Raw genomic sequence first — 22315 nt, 5'->3', positions numbered from 1 at the left:
ATTCAAAAGCTGTTTATTTCATGATCATGCTGAAATACAAATTGGAAATGCTTCTTCTCCCAGGTATTGATTCTGAAATAGACAGTAGTCACAAACAGTTTATACCTCGGGTAAACATTTTGCAAGAGAATGTTGAGACTGCATCGCCTGCTCGGGTTTTGGTTACTGCCGTTGTGGTGCTTATAACACAAAAAAAAATTAATATATATATATAAGCATGGTTTGAACTGTACCAAGGAAGACTGGTCATTCAGTCAGAATACAGGCCATGTATTCTATATACTGTCATGACATTCTGTCCATATAACACCATATTTGCGGTGTATTGGTTGTTTGCTGCTTGAGGTGCCTCTGCAAAGTAGTGCTTTCACTGTAGCAAAGGGTAATGCATCCATTTCGTGAGGTGTTTTGCTTGATGGGTGTATGGGCTGTACAGTGAACAAATATAGGTCTTTAAAATATTTACCGCCCTGACGTCTTCAGACAGACATGAAACTGTAATAAAAGCATTTAAATATTTCATCCAGAGCCTGAAGTCTATCAGAGACAGCTAACAGGATAGAGAGGGAGACGAGGCTGCACCCAGCTGGATGCGCCCAATCTCAGTCCTAAGTTAGCTGCTGTTAGAAGTTTGAGGAGGCCTCTGACCTTCTAACTCAAGTGTAGTTTTGATTTACACTGGTCATTAAAAGCTTGGGAACCCCCAGTTTTTTCAAAAGTGCTGTCAATAACAACATAACATGTTTAAAAAAATGTAGCAGGTTCATTTTGAGGAAATCAATGTCACTCATTTGTGACATTGCTATCCTGGTAATAATGCTAAACTCCAAATATTTATTCCCTTGTTATGATATCAGCACTCATCAGAACACAAACCAAACCTTTCAGCTCAACCAGCCTTGGGTTAAAAGAGTTTCAAAATCTGCTTTTAACAATAGTTTGCAAAAGAAAGTTTGGTGCTGTCACATCATTATTTGAGTAAAAACGTGCTCTTCCATTAATAAAAACACTTTAATCAACATGAAGTTCTTGCAGAAGAACATTAGTTGCACTTTGGGCCCCTTCTCTGAGTAGACGATTGATGTGTGTTGAAAGAGTATTCAAAGAGAACTCAGTCAAAACTTGTGAAAAAAAAAACAGTTTCTTTTGTCTTCTAGCTGAGTAACGCTACTTCTTTCAATTTTAACAAAAAATCTTACATAGGCATCATGAAGCTTTATGTGTTGTTCTTTGATGGGTCTGGAGACTTAATAGTGATTATTTTAAAAATCCTTAAGAGAAACTGTGTTAGACAAAAGCAGAAACATGAGTTAAAAAAAGACATAAAAGAGACATAAGAGTTTGGCTGCAAAAGTGTTATTATCTTGGCAAAACTGAGAACAATGTTTGACATTCTTGACTATCTACCCTCTTAAAACTAAGGAGGTGATTTGAGTTTCTGGAGTCTGGAGGTTTTTTTTTTGCATAGAAATAAAAAACTGAGCAGCAGGAGACTTCAGCAAAAGTTCACTTTGTCTTTGCATCTGATCTCATTGTTGTCTAGGCAAAACTACTGAGATATGAAGGAGATGTTTTTTTTCATATCCAAAAATCATGTACAACTGCCCAAAAAAAAAAAAAAAAATAAATAAAATGTGTTCTTTTAGCTACTCTGGAAAAGGATTAAAAGTAAAAGTGAAAAGCAAAGACTGCTAAAAAAAGAAAGATTTCCCCAGACTTTTGATGGCAGCTTTTTGACAAAACTTAGAGGACCTTGACTAATAACTGTTGCACGTGCCAATCCTAAATGATGCTGCACTCCTGCTTTTTAGAATGTAATATTTAAAACACAAACATCTGACAACTTTTATCTCACTGACTCTAAAGGACTGGATGTTTTGTCCGGGGAGTTAGAGTCCTGTACTCCACACTTTCGGCTGATGTTAGGCCCAGAACATCTCTGCTATGCTCTGTGTTTGGAAGCGGGGCATCTCTAATCCTCTGGTTGAGTAAATCAGTAGAACTGAGGAAGAAAGATTTTCATTCAGCTGTCAAACAATGCTGCTCTGATTTGCTGTGATCCACCTGTACTTGTGATCGGTATGCTGTCATGCTAAAGATGCCTGAGAGGCCATGCTGTACACAGATGTAATTTATATATAAAGAGGGCACGCTGTACAGGGATGTAACTTATATATGAAGATGGTGTACACTGAGTGCCTGCAGTGGCCACATGGCTGCAAATCTTTGACTGATTTGGTCTTGTAGACCATTGATGTCACTTATTGGTTCAATTCCAAATTTTTAAGCTTTCTGGAGTTTGTGGTTTTTGTTTGTGTGCTTTAGGCCCCAATAGTGCAGGAGTGATGTTGGGGTGTCATAATAGATTATAATCTATTATAATATTCAGTAAAAACGCACTCTGAAAAAATAGATTTGATGTTTCAACTTAAAAACCTATGTAACCTGGTTCTCTGAAAGTCAACATGAATGGAAAACATAGCTCATATTTCTTCTGTCCTGTGATGTATTTCCAGGTTATACATGGTTTTGCTCTTTGTGGAGGGGGAGGCGAAACAAGATACTATTAATTAATATTAGAAGAAGGCAGGCAAAAGGCACTTCACTTCGATCAAATCAGAATGAAAACAAGAATTTTGTCCTTTGAATGGTTATGGTATTCTGATATAAGCTCACTATGATGAAGGACATTAACTAATAAGGTAAAAAGGCCCAATTTTGATTTCAGTTTGACTTGTAATTATTATGTTCATTGACCGTCTAAGGGTTACCAGAAATGTACTGTTGTGTTACGTTCTGTCAACTTATTACTAGACAATTTAACATTTTAATTTAACCAAAATCATATCAAATCAAAATAAATCCAACATAATATTTTTTGTTACAACACCAGCACCAAAATGTAAAAATTTGGCCAGAATAAAACATTTCAAGAATTATCAAAAAATAAAAATCCAAAACATTTAGTTATTTATATCCCACTATAGTATAAATAGTTCAGGAAAAAAATGAAAGTGATCTTTTTGTGAAAGTTAAGTATTCATTATTTATAGGATTGTTTCCTAAAGAATTGTTATCAAATCATTGTGAGAGATTTATCTACTAACAACCTATATTTTCATGCCATCATACTGTGCCAAAAGGTAAACTCTTTTGAGGACATTTTGTTGAGACATAGTAAAATAACTCCTTAACAGCTTCAGAGTAATGAGATAGGTCCAGCTCTGCAAGGTGAGATATGACTGGGCCAGGTTTAGCTCTGTTTCAGTGTGAAAGCTCTCACCAGGCCCTCTGTCTTATCTCTGTGTGTACTGGGAATGTGAGAATGTGATTGTTGTTATTTATACCCCTGAGAGGCTGATAGAGAAGTGGCAGCAGGGGAGACATCTTTATCTTCATCAGCTCCGTTTACATACTGAATGGAGGGGAGCCTGGAGCTGTGTGTGGGGGGGGACCACCACAACCTGCCTATCAACCCCTTTATCATCCCTCTCACATCTCATGTTAATCAGAGAACCACGCAGCTGTGAAAACTCTTCAGCAAAACACGAAGAGAATCATTACTCTAAAAAGATACATCATTTTAACCCATCATGATGAATGGGAGCTCTCTGGGCCTTGATTTCAGATGGGTGAGACCAAGTCTGTGTGAAAAAAAAACTCATGTAGCCTGACCAATGAATTAAATGTAAAGGGGTGGAATTTGTAAAACTGCTACAATGTTAAATATATGTAAATGTCTGTTAGAAGATTCAAATAAAACATGGAATTTATAAGCTTCAAATTATTTGCTACATTTAATCTAGCAAGGCCAAAAAAAATAATCATGTTAATTGGCATTAATTTAGTGTTAACGTACTAGTAGAACCATAGAGGTGCTAGAACAAATTAACATTATCATAAAGGCATATTTCCCTTTTTTTTCACCAAATTTTGGCCTTTATGGCCTGCATTGGGCCTAACTCTGATAGCCATGATTTGATACAGATCATTATAAAAGTCCAAGCTTATTAGAATTTCTCACTCTGTTCATTTTGCTCTTTTGCTATTGTTTGTTATTGTGTCTCGGTCAGAGGAGCATGGATTCCCTTTTTGAGTCCTGATTCCTCTCAAAACTTCTTCCTCTTGCTTGTAGGGAGTTTTTCCTTGCCACTATCGCCAATGGCTTGCTCGTGGGGGCTTGGACCTGAATTTTTCTGTAAAGCTTCTTTGCAATAACTGTTGTTGTAAAAAGCGCTATATAAATACACTTTGACTTGACTCACCACAGCTATATACTTCATTAACCTTGAGCTAAAACTGAACAGAGTCTGAATGGTTTTCCAAATGGTTGATCTTCTCCTGACCCTTTAACCTCAGACAAGCTTAGATGTTTTCTTTCTCAGCAGTAAAGATAAACATGCAAATATTTGGAACCTGATGCAGGATCGCCTGAAATCAGTAACAGGGCGTGAGATGATCAAGGAGTGAAGGAGAAGATCAATTCTCCTAAATCACGCTACACTAGGAAAAACCTCTCATTGTTCCCTGGTAGATTCACCACACTGTCTAACACCACAGCAAACATTTTTTTCCTCTCTCACTCCTATAGACTGGAAATTAACCCCAAGACATGTTCTTGCATTTAACAGCCCAGAAAAGGTTAAATGGTGACCCCAACAAATCCTTACAGCAAGATCTGCCCATGGATAATTACTCACCGCAAAGCTATGAATGAGAAAGCGTCTATGATAGAAAAGATTAAGATTCGTTCAAGATTACAAATAGAGGTATGACTCCAGATTGTTATTCTTGCATTGAAACACTTGGACTCTGATTGAGGAAAAATGGCAATGCATTACATAATACCCATACATTTGGCCAAATATGGAGAGTAGCAGACGAATGAACAGCTGAGATCTTGAATGTCTTTTCCCATATCTGTAACTCCAGTCGCCTGTTTCTTTTTTAATCCTTTACACGCAGACAAATTTGAGTTGTGCTGCAGTTGTTTAATTAGGATGGATAATATTTTACCTCTGCCTGGCATGTGGAGGAAAGTCTAGGAGTAAATTTGTGGAGGGTTTAGTCTATTTTTAGACAGGCAGCAAGAAACAGCAGCAGGTCAATGATTACAAAAGAGCCAAATATTTCCAGAGCCACCCTCCTGAGTGTTCTGCCTTTCCCTGATTGTGTTCTCACACAAAGTCAGGAAGCTGGCTGCTGTTGCTGCTGCAAACATAAGCAAGCTTACTCCTGGCTACTCACAGAGGAATACATGTACATGCCACATAACCTGAAACCTGGCCTCATGCTATAGTACTCAACCTCAGCGAACTTGTTTCATGAGTTACTAATCTTTGAGATGTTTGACGCGGACAGCCACAGACCTCCAGAAAATCGCATAACGGGTCTTGCTATTGCTGCTGCCTCAACATACTAACAGTTAATCACTTCAAACTACAGCATGCTGAATGCTATGCACTGTAGCTCTTTTCCAGCCTCCATTCACCCACCTGCTTTATCTCCACCTGCCAAATATGCACAATTCACAAATCACTGTGGAGCCCAGACTTGAGCCAACATGTACCTGGTACCTTGATTTGCTATTACGCTGTCTATACAGATTCATGAGAAGCAAAACAATCTAAAATAAGTACTTTTATGTCCCTCACTCTAAGCCTCTCAACCTATTGTCCTACATGTTTGTCCAGAAAGAAGGTTCTATAGAGAAATCAAAAAAGGTTCTATGACTTGTACCCAATAGCAGAACTTTTTGTTCTAACATTTATTACAGTTAAAGTAGTAAAGTGATGTTTTTTGTCATTTTTTTACAAAACAAAATTTTGCATATATGTGAAGTTAAGTGTTTTTACTGCATCAAGAGACAACCCCTCACATCTTAAACACTGATCATAACAAAATGGAATATGGTGGTTATTTGAAGAACCACCCACTGAAAGCTTCATTAAGGAGCCAAAGCACCTTCACTGGCAAGAGTGTATGTCTATGTCTGTTCGTGACACCAGACTGAGTCAAGACTCACACCACTCCTATGCCTCAGCGTCCTCTCTTCTGGGCATTTCATTACCATTTCAGGGCATTTTTGTTTAATTTGCAGAGCCGGGCCTGTTTACAGTGGCCAGACCAGAGTGCGTCACAGATGTAGATATAGAGGGAATGGAGGGTGCAGCAGCACCTGAGGGAAGGCCCTCGCCCCCTGATTTAGAAGCAGCTTTTCTTGCCCAAATCTTCTTTTGATGACCAAGACTGGTTCATGATCAGCGGAAAAGGAAAACAGTGTAATAGCAGGAAATGGAATGTTTCTCTGGGAGGGTCTGGGTTTCCTCCCCCATCTTAACAGCATTAAAGGCACCACGAATGCCTCACCCCTCTGAGATTCCTCAGAGCCTTCATCTAATCCCTCACTGCAGAGGACAGTGGCCAAGAGAGAGCTAAAAACACTACTGATATCTACTTTTTTTAAAACACCATATTAATAGAACTATTAGTGATATTATTGATTTGACTGATATTAACAACAACAAAAACCACTAACGCTGCTACTACTACTAATAATAATAACAAAACAACATTCATTATAATAATATAATCATAAAAATAATGCTATTTATTATTATTTTTATTATTATTACAAATGCAAATATGCAATGAGTTTGCATTGATGGCAGTAGAATATTACTATTATTAAAGCATATTATTATATTCTTATTATTTAGTTTTTTATATTGATTTTATTCAAATTCATTTCTATAGTCATTATCAAAATAAATGCCATCAAAATGTAATTATTCTGTTCATTTTATGCCATATGTGTTATGTGTTTTATTTTTTCCTTTTGATTTTAAAGCAGACAAAATTGTAAATACTTTTAACAGTTAATACTTTAACCGTTTCGCAAATCAGCATCATGTGAGGTGTCACAAATCCATGATATTCTTTATTGCTCCTGTGTTGTGTGTGTGTGTGTGTGTGTGTGTGAAAGAGAGAGAGTGAGAGAGAGCTGTAAAAATCAGCAGTCACACCGTTGAGAATGCAGCCCAATATCCTGTATGACACTGAAGTGATGAAGGTGCAGTCAGTCAGCACTGTGTCATGTGCAAAGAGCATGAGGCATTACAGACCTGCGAGTTTATACGTGATAACGAATCCCATCTTCACAGGAACAGATACAGACAGCAGGAAAATACAAGCACAGCAGAAACGATCTGGGCGACCTTCGTTACTGAGAACTTACACCGACACCCTCTATTCACAAAACTCTGCATAAACGTATTAAATCAGATTCAGGAATGTGCCTGTGTGTTTGTACACATGTAGGAGATGTAAGACATTGACCATCACAAACAAGCACATAGACTGTTAACACGTATTAAACTAGGAGAAAAGTAAAATAAAACGAAACAAATGGCAAACAGAATAAAGAATAGCCAATGTGAAAGGAGATCGGGAGGTCCGGTTAGTATGTACAGTATATCCTATTGTGTATCGTTATAGCACATGCTATGCGGTGTTGGGCGCAACTAGTGTCAGCCACTGTAATGAAACAGAAAACGAACATAACCCTTCGATATATGGACAGAAACCGTCCAAACGGTGAACACAGAGACGTTTAAATCTGAAGAAAACGTCACGTGCACGGTCCCCGATTGGCTCCCAGCCGGTTCTCCATGTAGAGACGCTTTACCGAGGCCTCTTTTCTCCACCCGTATTATGAGAGACCCCGCCCTCCTGCGCAGAACAGCCTCTGATAGGCGGACTTCTCACGAGAGTGAACGACTTATAGCCAATCCTAGAGCAGAAGAGGCGGGGCATTGTCGTATTACGGGTGGGAACAAAAACAAAGAAGAGCGCTTCCCTAGCGACGGCGCTGCTAGGGAGTGGTGGGCGGGGCCTCGAACTCTTCCAGCTGAGTTCCATCTGCAGCGGCACTTTTCCGCTCGGCGCTTTAATAGGAGCGATCAGCGAATGAGGAGACAGAGGAGCTCCGCTCATCTCCACCTTTAAACCTGACCTGGGTCCCTCTTTACCTCTCTCAGTTCAGTTTAACTCAAAACGAGCTTGATGTGAGGAACAAAAGAAAATTAAAAAAAAAAAAATCACTTCTTTTTTCCCTTCTCTCACCCTCACAGTGCACCTCTCCACTACATCACCTTTAGTTTTTTTGCTTTTTTTTGCTTTTTCTTTTTTTTATTTTTAATGGTACCTCCTTGGATACTTGGCTTAAAGCACGGCTTCACCTGGGCACATCTTTTCTGAAGTCTCACCAAAAAACGGCACCAAGATTTCTTCTGCAACTTTAACGCACATCAGGGAAACAAAATCCACCGACAGGGAAAAGCAAAACAGAAAAGTTGTTTTTTTTCTTCTTTTTTCGCTCTCACAAAGAAGCGTTAAAGTTACACAATGAGTCTCAAATCAGATTCTGAGCCGAACAACAATGTATCATTAGAGGAGGAGGTAAGGGGACTCTGCTACTCTTTACTCAGTGAAGTTAAAGTTTGTTTTGTCTCTCCGGACGGCGGGGACTTTTTTTGTTGTTGTTGTGTGAACTTTCCTTCTTTTTCCCCCCTTTTTTGGCTCGTAGCGGTCAGAAAAGTCGGTGTTAAAGCTGTAACACGCCTTTTCTCTCGTCTCTCTGTTCATAAGGCGGTTTTGTCGCGGGGTTTTCAGCCTGTGGTCTTGTTTTTTTTTTTTTGTTTTTTTTACCTCGGTGATTTTTTTTTTTTTAAAGTGTCGAAATACTTTTGTTTCCCTTGTCAAGCCAGTTTTAAATGACCGTGGTGGACTTTCTGTTATTTTTCCTGCAAACTATTGCGGAATGTGAGTTGAACAGGAGTTGATTGTTCACCGTGCAGTTTGGTCGATGATTAATCCTCAGTCTGAACTATAACACCTGATGGCTTTACCTTTACAGCCTGTATATTCAGTCAGTGTATTTGATCTATGTCGTCTATGTAACTTCACATCTAGCCTGTATAGCCTGTGTGCTCTCTAAGGAACTTTTCACCCTGAAGTAGACTTCTGCTTTCATGCTTTTTCCCCTCTACGCTGCTGTAGAGCAGGAAAGTAATTTATAAAGTTTGTGACGGGGTAGCATCTCCTAACACATGAAGCTTTGGTTAGGCTCTTCTAATGTCCAGCCCTGACTGACTGACTCATGTTGTGTAGTTCTATTAATAAATCTGTCTTATTAAGTAAGAATAAAGTATAATAAAGCTGCTATTCCTTGTGCTGAGGCGTGTATGGAAGCCTGAGCCGGCTTAGTTAATGTTCACTAATGGCTTAAGCGTCTCATGCGGTTAACCAGTTGACCTGTTTGAAAAGTGGCTCTAAAATTCATGTCTCTATTTTCTTGAAGTGTCTTGCTGAAATGAATCCGTCCTAGCTTGAAGGAGTGTTGTGCAGTCCGGTGGTCACCTCTGGCCCCTGGACTCGTTCCAGAGTGCGATGTGGAGGGATTTCCTGCTGCATGTCTGCTCTGTTTAGCTTTTCAATTAACTTGGAGGAGACCTGAACCCGCTGGTCTCTCTCCAGGACTCCTGTCCAGTTATTTAAATGTATGGATCAAAGCATGCAGCAACCAGGCAAGGCTTCCACTCCGTGTGTTTGGAGAACCATAAAACATTTTGGAGCTGGAGTACAACATCAGCTTTGATGACATATTCTTGATACTCCTGTTATGCTTTGTTGTGATAATGATTCAGCTGTGATGAATATCACTGTTGGTTCTATCTTGATGAGCAAAGCAGTTTGGACCGTATCTCTCTGGTTATTAAAGTTCAGCTGTATTTGGAGACAGTCCACCAACATGGTTGTGTGTGTGTGTGTGTGTGTGTGTGTGTGTGTGGAAATGGTTCTCAGTGTTTTGGTATGGGCGGCTAGGGTGGACGGGGTCCCGCTTGTGTGGGGTCCATTGTGTTTGCGGAGGGTTGCAGTCCTAGTTTAGTGGATTTGGCTCACCGTGTTCAGATGGCCCATTGTGTTGGGGCCTGAAACTCCAGTAAAAACAGGCCAAGGGCTGCACTTCTACTTCTAGCTGTTATGTGCCCGAAGTGTGTGTTTTGGTTGTTAGTAAATGGTGTTTTTTGGCTTGCAGATGATGTGCAATTTTTTTTTGTTGCTCATCTCTTAAATCTCTGTAAAACGTAGTTTATTTCTTCTTAGTGTGGTGGTGTTAGTGTAATCACCTGTAATCAGGCTATTGACCCCCTCTTTTGGTTGTGTCTAGTTAATGCCTTTTTGTCAAAGTAGCTGTCCTCATCTTTGTTTCCTTACTTTTGAATGGTATTCTCAGACATTTATAAAACACAATGCTTCAGTTTTTCAGTGACAAACTCCTATGTGTAATTCTACCTGCTGATTCAGTCAAAAAAGGAAAATGGTCCGAGTCAAGGTTGAGTACCAGCGCAGGCTTTAAAATTTTGTCAGGTGTTGTTGGGGGTCACTTATTCTGACCGGCAGTTAGCATTGTGTGGAGATTATCCTCAGCTTGGTCCAGCCCCCGACAACACGGCCGCACTCTCTGAAATGAAGGAAATGATGACTAATTTCCAGTGGACCCTGTATTGGTGGAAATGACGCGTAGAGAAATATGAAACTCTGCTTGAGGTGGGTGCTGTTGGCCATTTTAGCCCATGTGTAGTGGGGGAAAAAAAAAAAACACGTTCAAGTTTTGACTGCTGCAGAGTCATAGGCTTAAATTTGACGTGTCGATGTATAGGCTTGTTTTTGCCTTGTAATAATTTTATGACCACTAAATGTGAAGCTTTTATTTAATTTGATTTGGTTGTTTTATGATTTTCTTGCTGGGATGTTTGCCCACCTGTCCTACTTTTTCTCAGCTCTTACTGTGCAGCAGTAGTAGTTGTCCACAAATGAGGACGGGACTTGTATGAGTTTCATAGTTTGATGTATTTACACAGAACTATTAGAAAGATCAAGCTTATTGTAGTGTGTGTATATAAAATTTCAGAGCCGTCCTGATATCTGTGAGTCTGTGATAATTTGGCTTTGGTAGAGCGTTATCAATTAATTTTTCTTTTCTTGCCGTGGTAAATTTTCAAATGAACTTTTTCTTTTGGCCTTTCCAACCACTGTTTCTCTCTGTACCCACCACTTCAGTATCATTTGCTTCATCTGATTCATTTGTGTAGCTGTACTAGATTTTCTGCCTATCACTGCATCGGAGTAGAAATCCTTTTCATTCCCCATAGAGAGATTCTTGCATCCACAAACACTTTCCACGCTCAGTCCGCTCACTCACACCTGGTAGCCGTGCACACACTTAATGTCTTCACTTAACTAACAGTTTCTCATGATTTTTGTGTACAGTCAATCTTAAGTACTGAACAAAAGCTGCAGAAAATGAAGAGAGTTTCTGAGACAATAGGAAGGGAAAAGTTGCAAGCGGGCAGCACTAAAGGTAGTCTGAAACTTGATTCATATACACAGTATTTTTTTTTTTCTTTTTTCAGGTACATTACTGTTCCACAAAACATGAATTCACAGTAAAACCACATTTTACATGAGACTCTACCATTTTAAATCTATTAACTCATCAGATTGATTCACTTTAGTTATTGCAGAGCACATGTTCTATGGGTCACTATAATTCATGTTCTTTAGTTACTAAGCCCTTTTCATTTTCTAGGTACGAACACTTTTTGTCAGTGGCCTGCCTGTAGACATCAAGCCACGGGAGCTGTACCTGCTGTTCAGGCCATTCAAGGTATGCAGACCAACAGAGTGCCCAGAATTAAATCACCCCGAGGTGGAATATTTTTATTTATTTATTTTTTGGGCCAACTTATTAACGATTATTTTAACATCTAATTAATATAAATGTATATGATTAAACAATGTTGGCTGTTTTCCATTGCAATTCTGGTTGTTCAAGCAGCTAGATGCTCACTTTCTTTTCTCTACAGGGATATGAAGGCTCACTCATAAAACTAACCTCAAAGCAGGTAATATTCGTGAATTACTCAGTTGTTTTACTCAGTTGTGAAGTCCTGATCTAATCTCTTTCTTTCACGCTCTCTCAGCCTGTTGGCTTTGTTACCTTTGACAGCAGGTCTGGCGCTGAAGCAGCGAAAAATGCATTAAATGTAAGTAATCATTCGACCGTCTGTAAGTAAATGTTCATCCTTCTGTATGCTGCTCTGAATTATTGATCAGACCTCCGCCCTCTGCGCCACAGCTCTCACGTCTAAGGGTTTGACTTCATCTCAGGCTCTTGGGTCTAAATAAGTTTGACTCGCTCTCAGGCCCTAAAAGTGGAAAGTTCCATGACGTCACAGGCTGTTGGCTCAGTTTTTAAAAGCTCTCTGTCCTCACAAAATTCAACAGAAGTTTGATGGATCTGCTAGAGTTGGTCCACTTCAGGTTCATAATGGGTTTGCTGACCAGGAGTCCAGTATGCTGTCACTGTCGCATCAAAGTCCATTTTTTTAAATATTTGATAGAAATATCCAAAATTACGTACTTACAGAAGAAAGTCTTATTAAATTAATAATCTTTAAACATTAAGAGGGTCTTAAAAAAAAAAAACCTGAAAGGTTTTCTGGAGATTGTGCTTCGTTCTGACAACATTGACGCTCATTTATTAATCAGCATGAAGCATAACCATTTTACTGATGCTCATATGGCAAGGGTTCTACTTTATTTTCATTGTCACTTGTAGCTTATTTAAAAATACTCATAGCTAAACTATCTGGTGAGAAACTGTTAATTAAGGCTGAAGTAAGAATTGATGCTGTGTCTAAACTGGGGGGGGGGTCAGATTAAATTCATAGTTTTCTTTAGTTTAATGCAAGTAAAGGACAAGGAGATTATTTATGGAAAGTACAAAATAGTGTAGCGTAGCGTTTTTCAGTTGTGCTGTGAGATGCTGGTGCTGTTAATGTTCTCCCTCTGTATTATCTGTTAGAGCATAGATGGACAGATACTGAACCTCTGCTGATATCTGCTCATTTCTTATCTAATCACCTTTTCATCTCCTCTATCTCCTCAATGCGTTCATGCTCATTTACATAGAGTAAACAATAATCCTGATTACTTTTACTTGAAGTGACACTAGAATTCCTCCGTCTCTTACATTGTCCTGTCCATCCTAAGGGAATCCGTTTTGACCCGGAGAACCCTCAGACACTGCGTCTGGAGTTTGCCAAGGCCAACACCAAGATGGCAAAGAGTAAACTGATGGCCACGCCAAACCCCTCAAGCCTGCACCCAGCTCTTGGGGCTCACTTCATTGCACGGGACCCATGTGAGTGCAAAAACAATCTCATCTCTCTCTGTAGATTTCTATGGTAATATAGAATTTTCTAGTTAGGATAGATCAGCATTTGTGGATACATTAACCTTAGAACTTTAGAATGTTTTGCCTCTCTGTGTGCAGGTTTTATATTTATACAGAAAAAAATGGATAAATTATTAATTAGTATGGAAAATATTATCCCCTGGACACCATGACAATATTTACTGCATGTTTCATTTGAAAAAGGAGCACAGTTAATAACTGTATTTAGTGTGTGAGTGTGATATACACATACAAGCAATATATACACACACAGTACTGTGCAAAAGTTTTAGGCATCTAAGCATATTTTAAAACAAATTACATCAGCAGTGAGTTTATCACAATATACATTAGAATAAAGTCATGTTCATAATTCAAACATAACAATAAAAGGTAGAATTTCTTGGGTCCATATTTTTCCTTGACACCTTCACACCACAGAGACTTGTTAATATTATCAGTTACATCATGAGCACAATTTACTGAAGCACTGACTGATCAAACCAGAAGCTGCTTTTTAACAACATATAATACTGGGCTTCCTCCAGGAGAGGTTTGACCATGGTTAAACGAACACACTAACATCCTTAAATTCACAATTTATTTTATATATATATATATATATATATATATATATATATATATATATATATATATATATATATATATATATATATATATATATATATATATATATATATATATATATATAAAAAATACATTTTGTTTATTTAAATAATACTTTTCTCAGCAAATAAACACATACTTTCAAAATCTATTTGTGTAGTGTGTCTTAGGTGAGGTAAGACTTTTGCACAGTACTGTGTGTGTGTGATTTTTATATATATATATATATATATATATATATATATATATATATATATATATATATATATATATATATATATATATATATATTTGTTTTTTTGAACACCTGTTCTAAATGATCTGACCTCAGGAAATATGATGCATATTGTTTATCATGAAAATGTTTTGTGTTTTTGCAAAATCGCACACCCCTAATTATGTGCCACATTAAGCATTCAAATGAAATATGCAGTAAATATCATCACTGTAACAGAAGTGAGTGTCCAGTTAGTGTTGAGTGTTTTAAATATATTAAAATGCTTGGTGTGTCAGTAGTGCAAAGGATATTTTTAATAAAAGATTTTTCTACTACAGTTAAGCTTTTTCATTCTTTTCTATGCTGTAAAAATTAAGTAAATTGTATAGCAGGTGTGTAAGGGCAGGCAGACAGGTTTCCTGGGCTTTTGCAGATTCTCTGTACACATCTGTCCATTCTGAATGTGCCACGTGTCTCATTCGGGCACGTGTGTGTCTGTAGATGACCTGACTGGTGCAGCACTGATCCCAGCATCCCCGGAGGCATGGGCTCCGTACCCTCTCTACACCACTGAGCTGACCCCTGGCCTGCCCCATGCAGCATTCACCTACCCCGCAGCCGCTGCAGCCGCCGCCGCCCTGCACGCCCAGGTGAGGGACCAACCGGTGTGTTCCCTCTCCTTACCTTTCACACTACACACCCTATACACACTCACATCGGCTCATGCTGTACTGTAGAGTGACCTGGCAAACTTTATTGCTGTGTGCTTCCTGGGTCTCTAAAGCTCTAAAGGGGCGTGTTATAGAAACATTCTGTCTTTATGACACACGTTCATACCACAAAAGCAAATCCTATCTTAATTCTGGAGTTCTATCTTAATTTAGCTTCTCAATTTAGGAAGTCCTAAATCAGTCAAGACTGATAATCAGTTATGCCTTTTGTGTATGCATCTGACATGCAAGTGAAATTACATAAACAAAATATGTAAGTAATAGTTGGCCAAACAACTACTGTTTTCAAAACCAAAAAAAAACCCATAAAAGTAAAAGTGCAATGTCCTTGAAGTCTACCAAAACTAGTATAAAGAGCTAAGAAAATGACTCTGGTGAACCCTTGCTGTTCAGTAGAACTGTTTCTACTGCCCAGATTTCCATTTCCCAAGAAGTAGCAACCTGCTTTAATCACACACCATGCTATTTCTCCTATTAAACATCCGACTTCAACTCTCATGTAGTGGTTTAATTGCCTTTTTTTTAGTTTGCCATCCCTGCAATATTTTATTTAACAAGTTTATCTGAAATGGGAAATTTGTGCATTTTACAATATTAGTAAATGTAACCTTATGCTACTTAATGCTAGTGAACATGTTATGCTAACTGTTACAGATGCATATGAATATCATTCTAATAACAAAGTCAACAGAACTTGGGAGATGATCAGGGTTGTCCTAAGGTTAAGATAGCATTTAGGAAATTTTCAATTGGGGTCATGGTCAGAGCTTCTTTAATGCTATTTTCCTGTTTGGAACTAAGATATGATGAACTAAGGAAATGCTGTTCTGTAATAGCTCTTGTCCTAAATTCAGTCTGTAATTGTAGTGGTGACTAATGAGATAAGGAGTTAGGATGCTTTTATAATGTACTGACCATTTGGCTTTGTGGTTAGAGTATATGTGAACATACTCTGTTGGCGTTGCGTCTGATCTGAAAGATCAGTGAAATGTTTGAGGGACCAGTCATCACTCTCGACATGCCACTTGGATTCATATGTCAAAGACTCGGCATGATAATTCCTCATTTTATATTTATATATATATATATATATATATATATATATATATATATATATATATATATATATATATATATATATATATATATATAATATTTAAATCCCCTTTTATATCCATGCTATCACCATCTGCAGTCTTCAGTGACTGACCAGCTTCTTTCCTAACATCTCACAAAACATTCCTCCATTTGCCAGCGTTGCTAAGGGATCACAACACAGAAAATCTGTTTTTAATTGCCTCTCAGTTTGGATTATACATTGGTGGTTGAGTAAATTTGTAGCCGGTAAAGACCGGTTAAACTTTAGCCAAAATGCTTGTTTACGACCTAATAAAACTATGCAGGTGAAGGATATCACAGCTTTTGTTCCTCCCATACATTTCAACTCTTATGTATGTAGTAGTGCTTAACATTCTGGCATAGTTTGTGCACAATTATAAGGATGTTAAAATGCATGCAAATATTTTTTTTTTTTTTTTTTTTTTTTAAATGGAGGTGTATATCCCCTTAATGCTATAATATTATATGCTTGTGGCACATAATGCCTAGGCTTTTTGGTCTCTGACCTCGATTTATAAAGTCAGTATTGTTGACAGCTTATGAATGTGTCAGAAGTTTTAATTACAGACTGGTCTAATCCATTGTTACTGTCAGTTAGGATCTTTTTAATATTTAATGCTGTTCACTCCCTCACTTAATCGAATGTGACTGGATGAGAGGACCCTGTCTTGACAAGCCTATTGACTGAGCAACTGAACTGTGCCTTCCGTTGTCATGACAATGACAAAATGCAAGCTAAAGGTCACAGATGAAAGGGTCGACTAAGCTTTTACCTGAAAACGTCTCTTGAGCATCTATGCACATACATACTCTGCTTGTACCTTAAGCCCAGCCAGTCCATCAGTTATTTAGAGGCTTCTATGAATCTGCACTCTCTTCTATTACATCCTTAGTCTTCCTTCTTATTTCACCATTTCCATTTTACTAGGGATCCATACATGGGAATAATGGAGGTTTGGCTGTTTCAAAAGTGCTGTTTGGGATCCAATGAGTGGCTTTTTGAGTGCAAGTGTGATGCCGTGGTCTCTGTAGGTTAACACCTGTGAAAGGCCTTGTCCTCTGGGTGCAAAGAGATGTTCTTTAGTGTGACTCTAAAGGCGAGAGAGAGAAGAGAAAGGTACGATGGCATATCCATTTAAAATGCAGTTGCTGGCCAAGGTCACATGCACACATGACTGCTTAAACCTGACATGCACACATGCTAAACGTGCTATAAACTATACCTCAGGAAGGGCACAGCTGTGGTGAGCAAAATCCAAACTTTCATTGTAGGGCTGAGTGCCAAAAAGATGCAAATTGCAACATTTTTGAACCAAAGGACAAAATGAGCGAGAAACAAGGGATGAAAAAATGACACATAGAGGAATGTGGGTCAGTATAGTACCATTCATTTTCGCCTCCACTCAAACTCTTATTTCTTTGCCCGACAGTCACCAAAATGTGTGTACTTAATCAGGACAGGCCTCTAAGCATGAATTTGCTGTTGTTCTGACCCCCACTCAGCCATTTGTCATTTTATTCCATCTCTCGAGTCCCATTAATTTTTGCCACCATTCAAACTCTATCACTTCTTTGCCCGACAGCCACGAAAATGTATGTACTCATTCAGGGCAGGTCTCCAAGCTCTAATCAACAGCCATACTGACCTGCACTCCTCTATATGTCTGTGGATTAGAGCTTGGGGACCAGCCCTGAGTCAGTACGTGTACTTTGGTGGCTTTTGGGTGGGGGTGGGGGTGGGGGGAGGTGTTGTTGTTGTTGCAAAACGTTGTTGTTCGGGCAAGCAGAAGTACTGTAGATTGACATGCAATTCCATTACTACATGGAATCCGTGCATCCAATCAAAAATCTGTATACAAGCATGCCTCACACAATCAGACAATCTGGAGTTGGAACGGTGTTGAGATAAAAATAAAAGATGACAATAATATAAATTGGATAACAATATAGTTAGCCATAATTACATGTGCTCAGTTGGATTATGTGCTCATAACAGTTCGATGTAGATTTGAAAATAGAAATTTAGCATGTATGTATAATGAACAGTGAAAAAAGGACATGTTGGAATGTTTTTATGATCAGTTTCAGTCCTAGCACAATGATAACGGTGTTCTCAATTAAATGGAAACATGTGAAGACAAGTTGCTCTTAGTCTTGATCACCTCCTTACAGTAGAATGTCTCCTGTTTGCAGCACCGATGCGGCTGAAAGGAAAGTTGCCTGCACTGTATGGACCAAAGTGCTTTGTCTGAAGTTAATTGTTGGTGCGTTTCTCAAACCGAGCGTGAGAGAAATGTGGGTCGTTTCGCGCTGAACGATGGAATGGCTGACCAACAGCGGGGGCCGCTATATCTGTGCCAGGCTCATTGTTTAGAGCTCTCTTGCCCTTGGACAGGGCATTGCCCTCACTTTCTCTTTCCAGCCCTCAGAAAGGGCCAGGACGGAAGAGAGCTAATGGCAACCTGGTGAAAGATTTCTGCAGACTGTTACGACTTTCCTGTCCACCAGCTTTGGTCTGAGAGACCACAGCAAGTAAAATCAGGGATGACGGAGTGTGCTACTTTACCCTCACAACAGGTTTCATTGTAATGTAGTTACATTCCCCCTACAACTTATTTAAGACAGCACTGTTGATCATATTGGTTACAATCAAAATTGTTGCTCTGGCATTTTCAAAATTACATTCCTACAAATTGTGATTGACATAAAATGATTTATTTTCTGCCCTAGTGCTTCTAAATATGAATGCCACATTCACATGAATGACTGGAGCTCACAGATTCCCACCCAGTCCTGGGGCTTGTGAAGGCTTTCCTAAGGAAAAGCATATGAATTATCCTAAGACAAAACCTAAAGTTCATAAAACTAGGCCCTATTCACCAATATCTTCAAGATTTTTTTCTTAAATTTGTTGTCTTGAAAGGTCCTAAGAAAAAGTCTGTCAGATTCATGATTTTTAAACCACAGAACTGTTCACGCATTTGTGCTCTTGATTGGGTGTAGATTCTGGTTTTACCCAAGAACAAATCTCAAATAAGAATCTTGGTGAATGTCAGAATCTTCATGAAAACAAAAAAGAAATTTTCTCTTAAGAACGATTGGTGAACAAGGCCCAATGTTCTTAAAGTAAGTCTTAATTTTTTCCCTAAGAATTCTTTTATTAATTTAATTGTTTTTGTGTGTTGACTATAGGTTGTCATACATTGGGATTGTTGCATTTTACAGATTACCAGAAATTATGATTTCTAATTCAGTTTAATCACATTAGTGCAGTGGACAGTGAAATGAAGGTAAAATAAAATATAAAACCAAACATTAAAAAAGACACAGAAAACAAGAATTAGAAGTTAGGGGGTGGAAATATCCAGCTGGAAAATCCTTCTTGGTTTATTATAACACTCGTGTTGTGAAACTCATTCCTGCAGTCGGTTGTAAGAATAAGAAAATATTCTTGAAAAAGCATGTTCTTAAACACCACTTACCCTCATAACTTTTTACAAGAGGAAAGAAATTCAGAACAACGAGGCTTTTTAAAGAAGTATTTCTCAGCTTTTTTTCTTAATGTAGTTAATTTAAGATGATTTTCCTTCTTAATACTTTTCCGCTTTAACACACTTGATCCAAATAATCGGCTAATTAGGAAGTGGGTGCATTAGAGCAGGGAAAACACAAATGCAGGCAAAGGTACTCCAGGACTAAGGTTTTGAACCTGTGCTAATTGATATTCATTGCCTGTTTTGCCTTAATGCTGGGACTCTAATGTGCTATTAACCTGCTCTTCTGCCCTATAGATGCGCTGGTACCCCTCACCATCTGACACCTCACAGCCCGGGTGGAAATCCCGCCAGTTCTGTTAAGTATTTAGTGAGTATCTCTAAATCTGCTGACCTCCAGCTATAGAGTAAACCTAGCAACAGCCGCTTTGTTCTCTCGCTCAATTCATTCACTTCAGCGTATAACTTTACTTTCTCTCCACAGACGCCAGTCAGTACCTGAAGGTTTTTTCTTTTTCCTCCTTCTCTCTCCATGGGGAGCAAAGGCATACTGGGCTCAACATTTAATTTAATCAGGTTTATTTAACAGATGCAAAGAGCATTTAAAAGGACTTTACTTTTCTGGAGAAAACTCTTCTCTGAAGGACTCTGAACAGGACAAGACAGGATGGTTATCCACAGCTGGGGCCTCATGGCCTAATGGTACACACTCCGCGTTTTCAAAGCCAAACATGTGATGAGCCGATCATGTGCAAGTTTAAACACTCTAGCTGCTCTCTTATTGGTTGTGTGTGTTCGGAGGGAGGGGTTAATCATTATGCATGTTGAAGTATAGTATATGGCATGAAAATTAGAATGCAAAGTTGTGTGTCTGTTTTGGTTTCTCTTTATTCCTTGTGTTGCCATTGTGAAAATACTTGGTCAACTCCCTTTAGCTTTTTTCGATATCCTAGTCTAGCTTCTGTGAAGATCTTTGCGCTTGACTTGCTTTTTACATGTATGGTGTTACTTGCAAAGTAGAGGCCAACTTCTTGTTACTATCAAGTCTTGTTTGTTTTTCGTGTGTTCAGAATGAATTTCCATATGCACTGGGTTTTTTTTTTTTTTTATCTTTTATGATCTTGACTGTAAGCTTGTCTAAGATGGGCAAGTCCTTCTGAGACCCTTCTCCTCCAGACCTTGAACGCCTCGCCCTTGAACGACCCGATCTGCCAAAATACCGGTATCTGTGTTTTGTTTAGAGTATATTTGAACAAAAAAAAGTACAAGTATTTTTGTACATTTGTGTAATAATGGATATTTATGCATTTTTGTGCAATTAAATAAGTATATCTGTATAAGATGTTAAGTCTTCCCTTGTGTTATTTTGATATTATTTTGATGAATGTTTTTTCTGTCTCTATCTTGTTTATAGTAGAGAAGTGCAATTTTTTTTTTTGCTTTTTTGTTTTTTTGTTTAGTTTTTTTTGCTTGGTGTTGAATACTGAACTACACAGACTGTGGCAGAACTGCTAGTTTAAAATGGACTGCTAAGATGAGATTGCTGTAAAAAAAAAATATATAAATAAACAAAAACAAAAAAAATAAATAAAAAAATAAACAGTGGAAAATGCTTTTTTTTCCAGAATGTGAAACTGGATAATAAACAGATTGATCTGAGAAGTCTTGCTGGATTTCTTTAAGAAGCTGGGGTGTTATTTTATCCCCTCCAAGGTCAAATGCTGAGCTCAAAGTCAGCAGAAACATACAGTATAAACGCCTTCATAGCTGGCTCTCCATTTATGGTCACTCCTGTGCAATTCTAGCTAATTTGAGAGGCCTTGATCAATAATTCCCAGTAGCCATACTATTTAGGAATCACTCACGTTGAGGTTGGTAAACCTTATCTTTTCATAAACCTTTTGTGCATAAGGTTACAGTTGATGTAACCGGTCATTATTCAAACACATATCAAAGTGCACTATAGTCAAGAGCCCAATTACTCAACAGCTTGTGCCTTTTTGTGACGCAGTCCTTGCTGTGGGTTTGATATTTGTGGCCTGTTTTTAGCAGCCCTAGCAGGAAAGTGTCATATGTAGGAATGTTTGAGGATTGATAGCATCACGAATCGAGCTGAGAGAGGAAATCCCTCTACCTCAAACCAGCTGGGTTGAGCGTTCAAGGGCTCTGCAGCCCTGGTGCAAAACTTGCATGCAGACCAATACATGTCAGAGGATCTGGACTGTCTGTGTGTACTTGTCCATTTTCTTACTACAAAACTGTAATATTTGCTTTAAAAGCTCTAGTATCATATGACATGAAAGGTAGTAAATCTAAGTCTTAATTGGTGCCTGCATTGTTTAATTTCTTTGTGTGAAGTGGAAAATCCATCTCACTGTTGGAAGTTTCAGGATAGTTACATATTGTTGATACTGAGCAGATATATGGAAGCTGTACTCCCCTCTCTAAGGAATTTCCTGACTTTGAGTAAAGATGCCCAACTCTCCCACTCACTGCTGGGTGGTGCCTGTGTGTGTACATAATAGAGAAGGGGTACAGAGAAAAATCAAAACAGAAAGTGACCCTAAAGTTCGCAAACACTTCTCCCAACACAATGTTTCTCTTTTTTTTATTGAGACTTTTGTTGGAGATTTAATGCAATGACTCTTAATCTCCAGCAGGGGGCCACTGACTCAGTGATGAAACAATCAGGCACTACATGCTTACTTATTGTAGTAACCCAACAATTACAGCCAAACAAAAGAGCTCCTATTGAGAAGCCAAGTGTGTGATCACATGTAGGTATGTGTGTATGTATGTGTGTGTGTGTGTGGAGGGGTGATGG

General features: G+C 38.5%; 1 protein-coding gene across 2 annotated transcripts; it reads left to right on the top strand.

Moving 5' to 3' along the window:
* The first annotated feature begins 7954 nt into the window (after positions 1-7954).
* On the top strand, positions 7955-20833 carry rbpms2a (RNA binding protein, mRNA processing factor 2a). 2 transcript variants are annotated; one of them, XM_017706783.2, is made up of 8 exons: positions 7955-8460; positions 11654-11731; positions 11931-11969; positions 12048-12110; positions 13120-13270; positions 14649-14812; positions 19789-19861; positions 19976-20833. In XM_017706783.2, exons 1-7 carry the CDS (start codon positions 8407-8409, stop codon positions 19852-19854), a joined length of 615 nt encoding a protein of 204 aa, XP_017562272.1. In that variant the 5' UTR covers positions 7955-8406; the 3' UTR covers positions 19855-19861; positions 19976-20833. The 2 variants fall into 2 exon arrangements, with proteins under 2 accessions (XP_017562272.1, XP_017562273.1); XM_017706784.2 differs by having other exon boundaries at positions 7956-8460; positions 14649-14797.
* The last annotated feature ends 1482 nt before the right edge of the window (positions 20834-22315 follow it).

Source organism: Pygocentrus nattereri, chromosome 11, assembly GCF_015220715.1.
Source record: "Pygocentrus nattereri isolate fPygNat1 chromosome 11, fPygNat1.pri, whole genome shotgun sequence".
In the NCBI taxonomy this organism is placed as follows: domain Eukaryota; kingdom Metazoa; phylum Chordata; class Actinopteri; order Characiformes; family Serrasalmidae; genus Pygocentrus; species Pygocentrus nattereri.
Note: the sequence above shows the minus strand (reverse complement) of the source record. Positions and strands in the feature narration are given on the sequence as shown.

Bases quoted from the DNA above. Each gene is read 5' to 3' on its own strand.
- rbpms2a (XM_017706783.2), top strand. From the start codon at position 8,407: ATGAGTCTCAAATCAGATTCTGAGCCGAACAACAATGTATCATTAGAG. The intron at 11,970-12,047 runs GTAATATTCGTG...ACGCTCTCTCAG, and splicing joins TAAAACTAACCTCAAAGCAG to CCTGTTGGCTTTGTTACCTT. The intron at 12,111-13,119 runs GTAAGTAATCAT...GTCCATCCTAAG, and splicing joins CAGCGAAAAATGCATTAAAT to GGAATCCGTTTTGACCCGGA.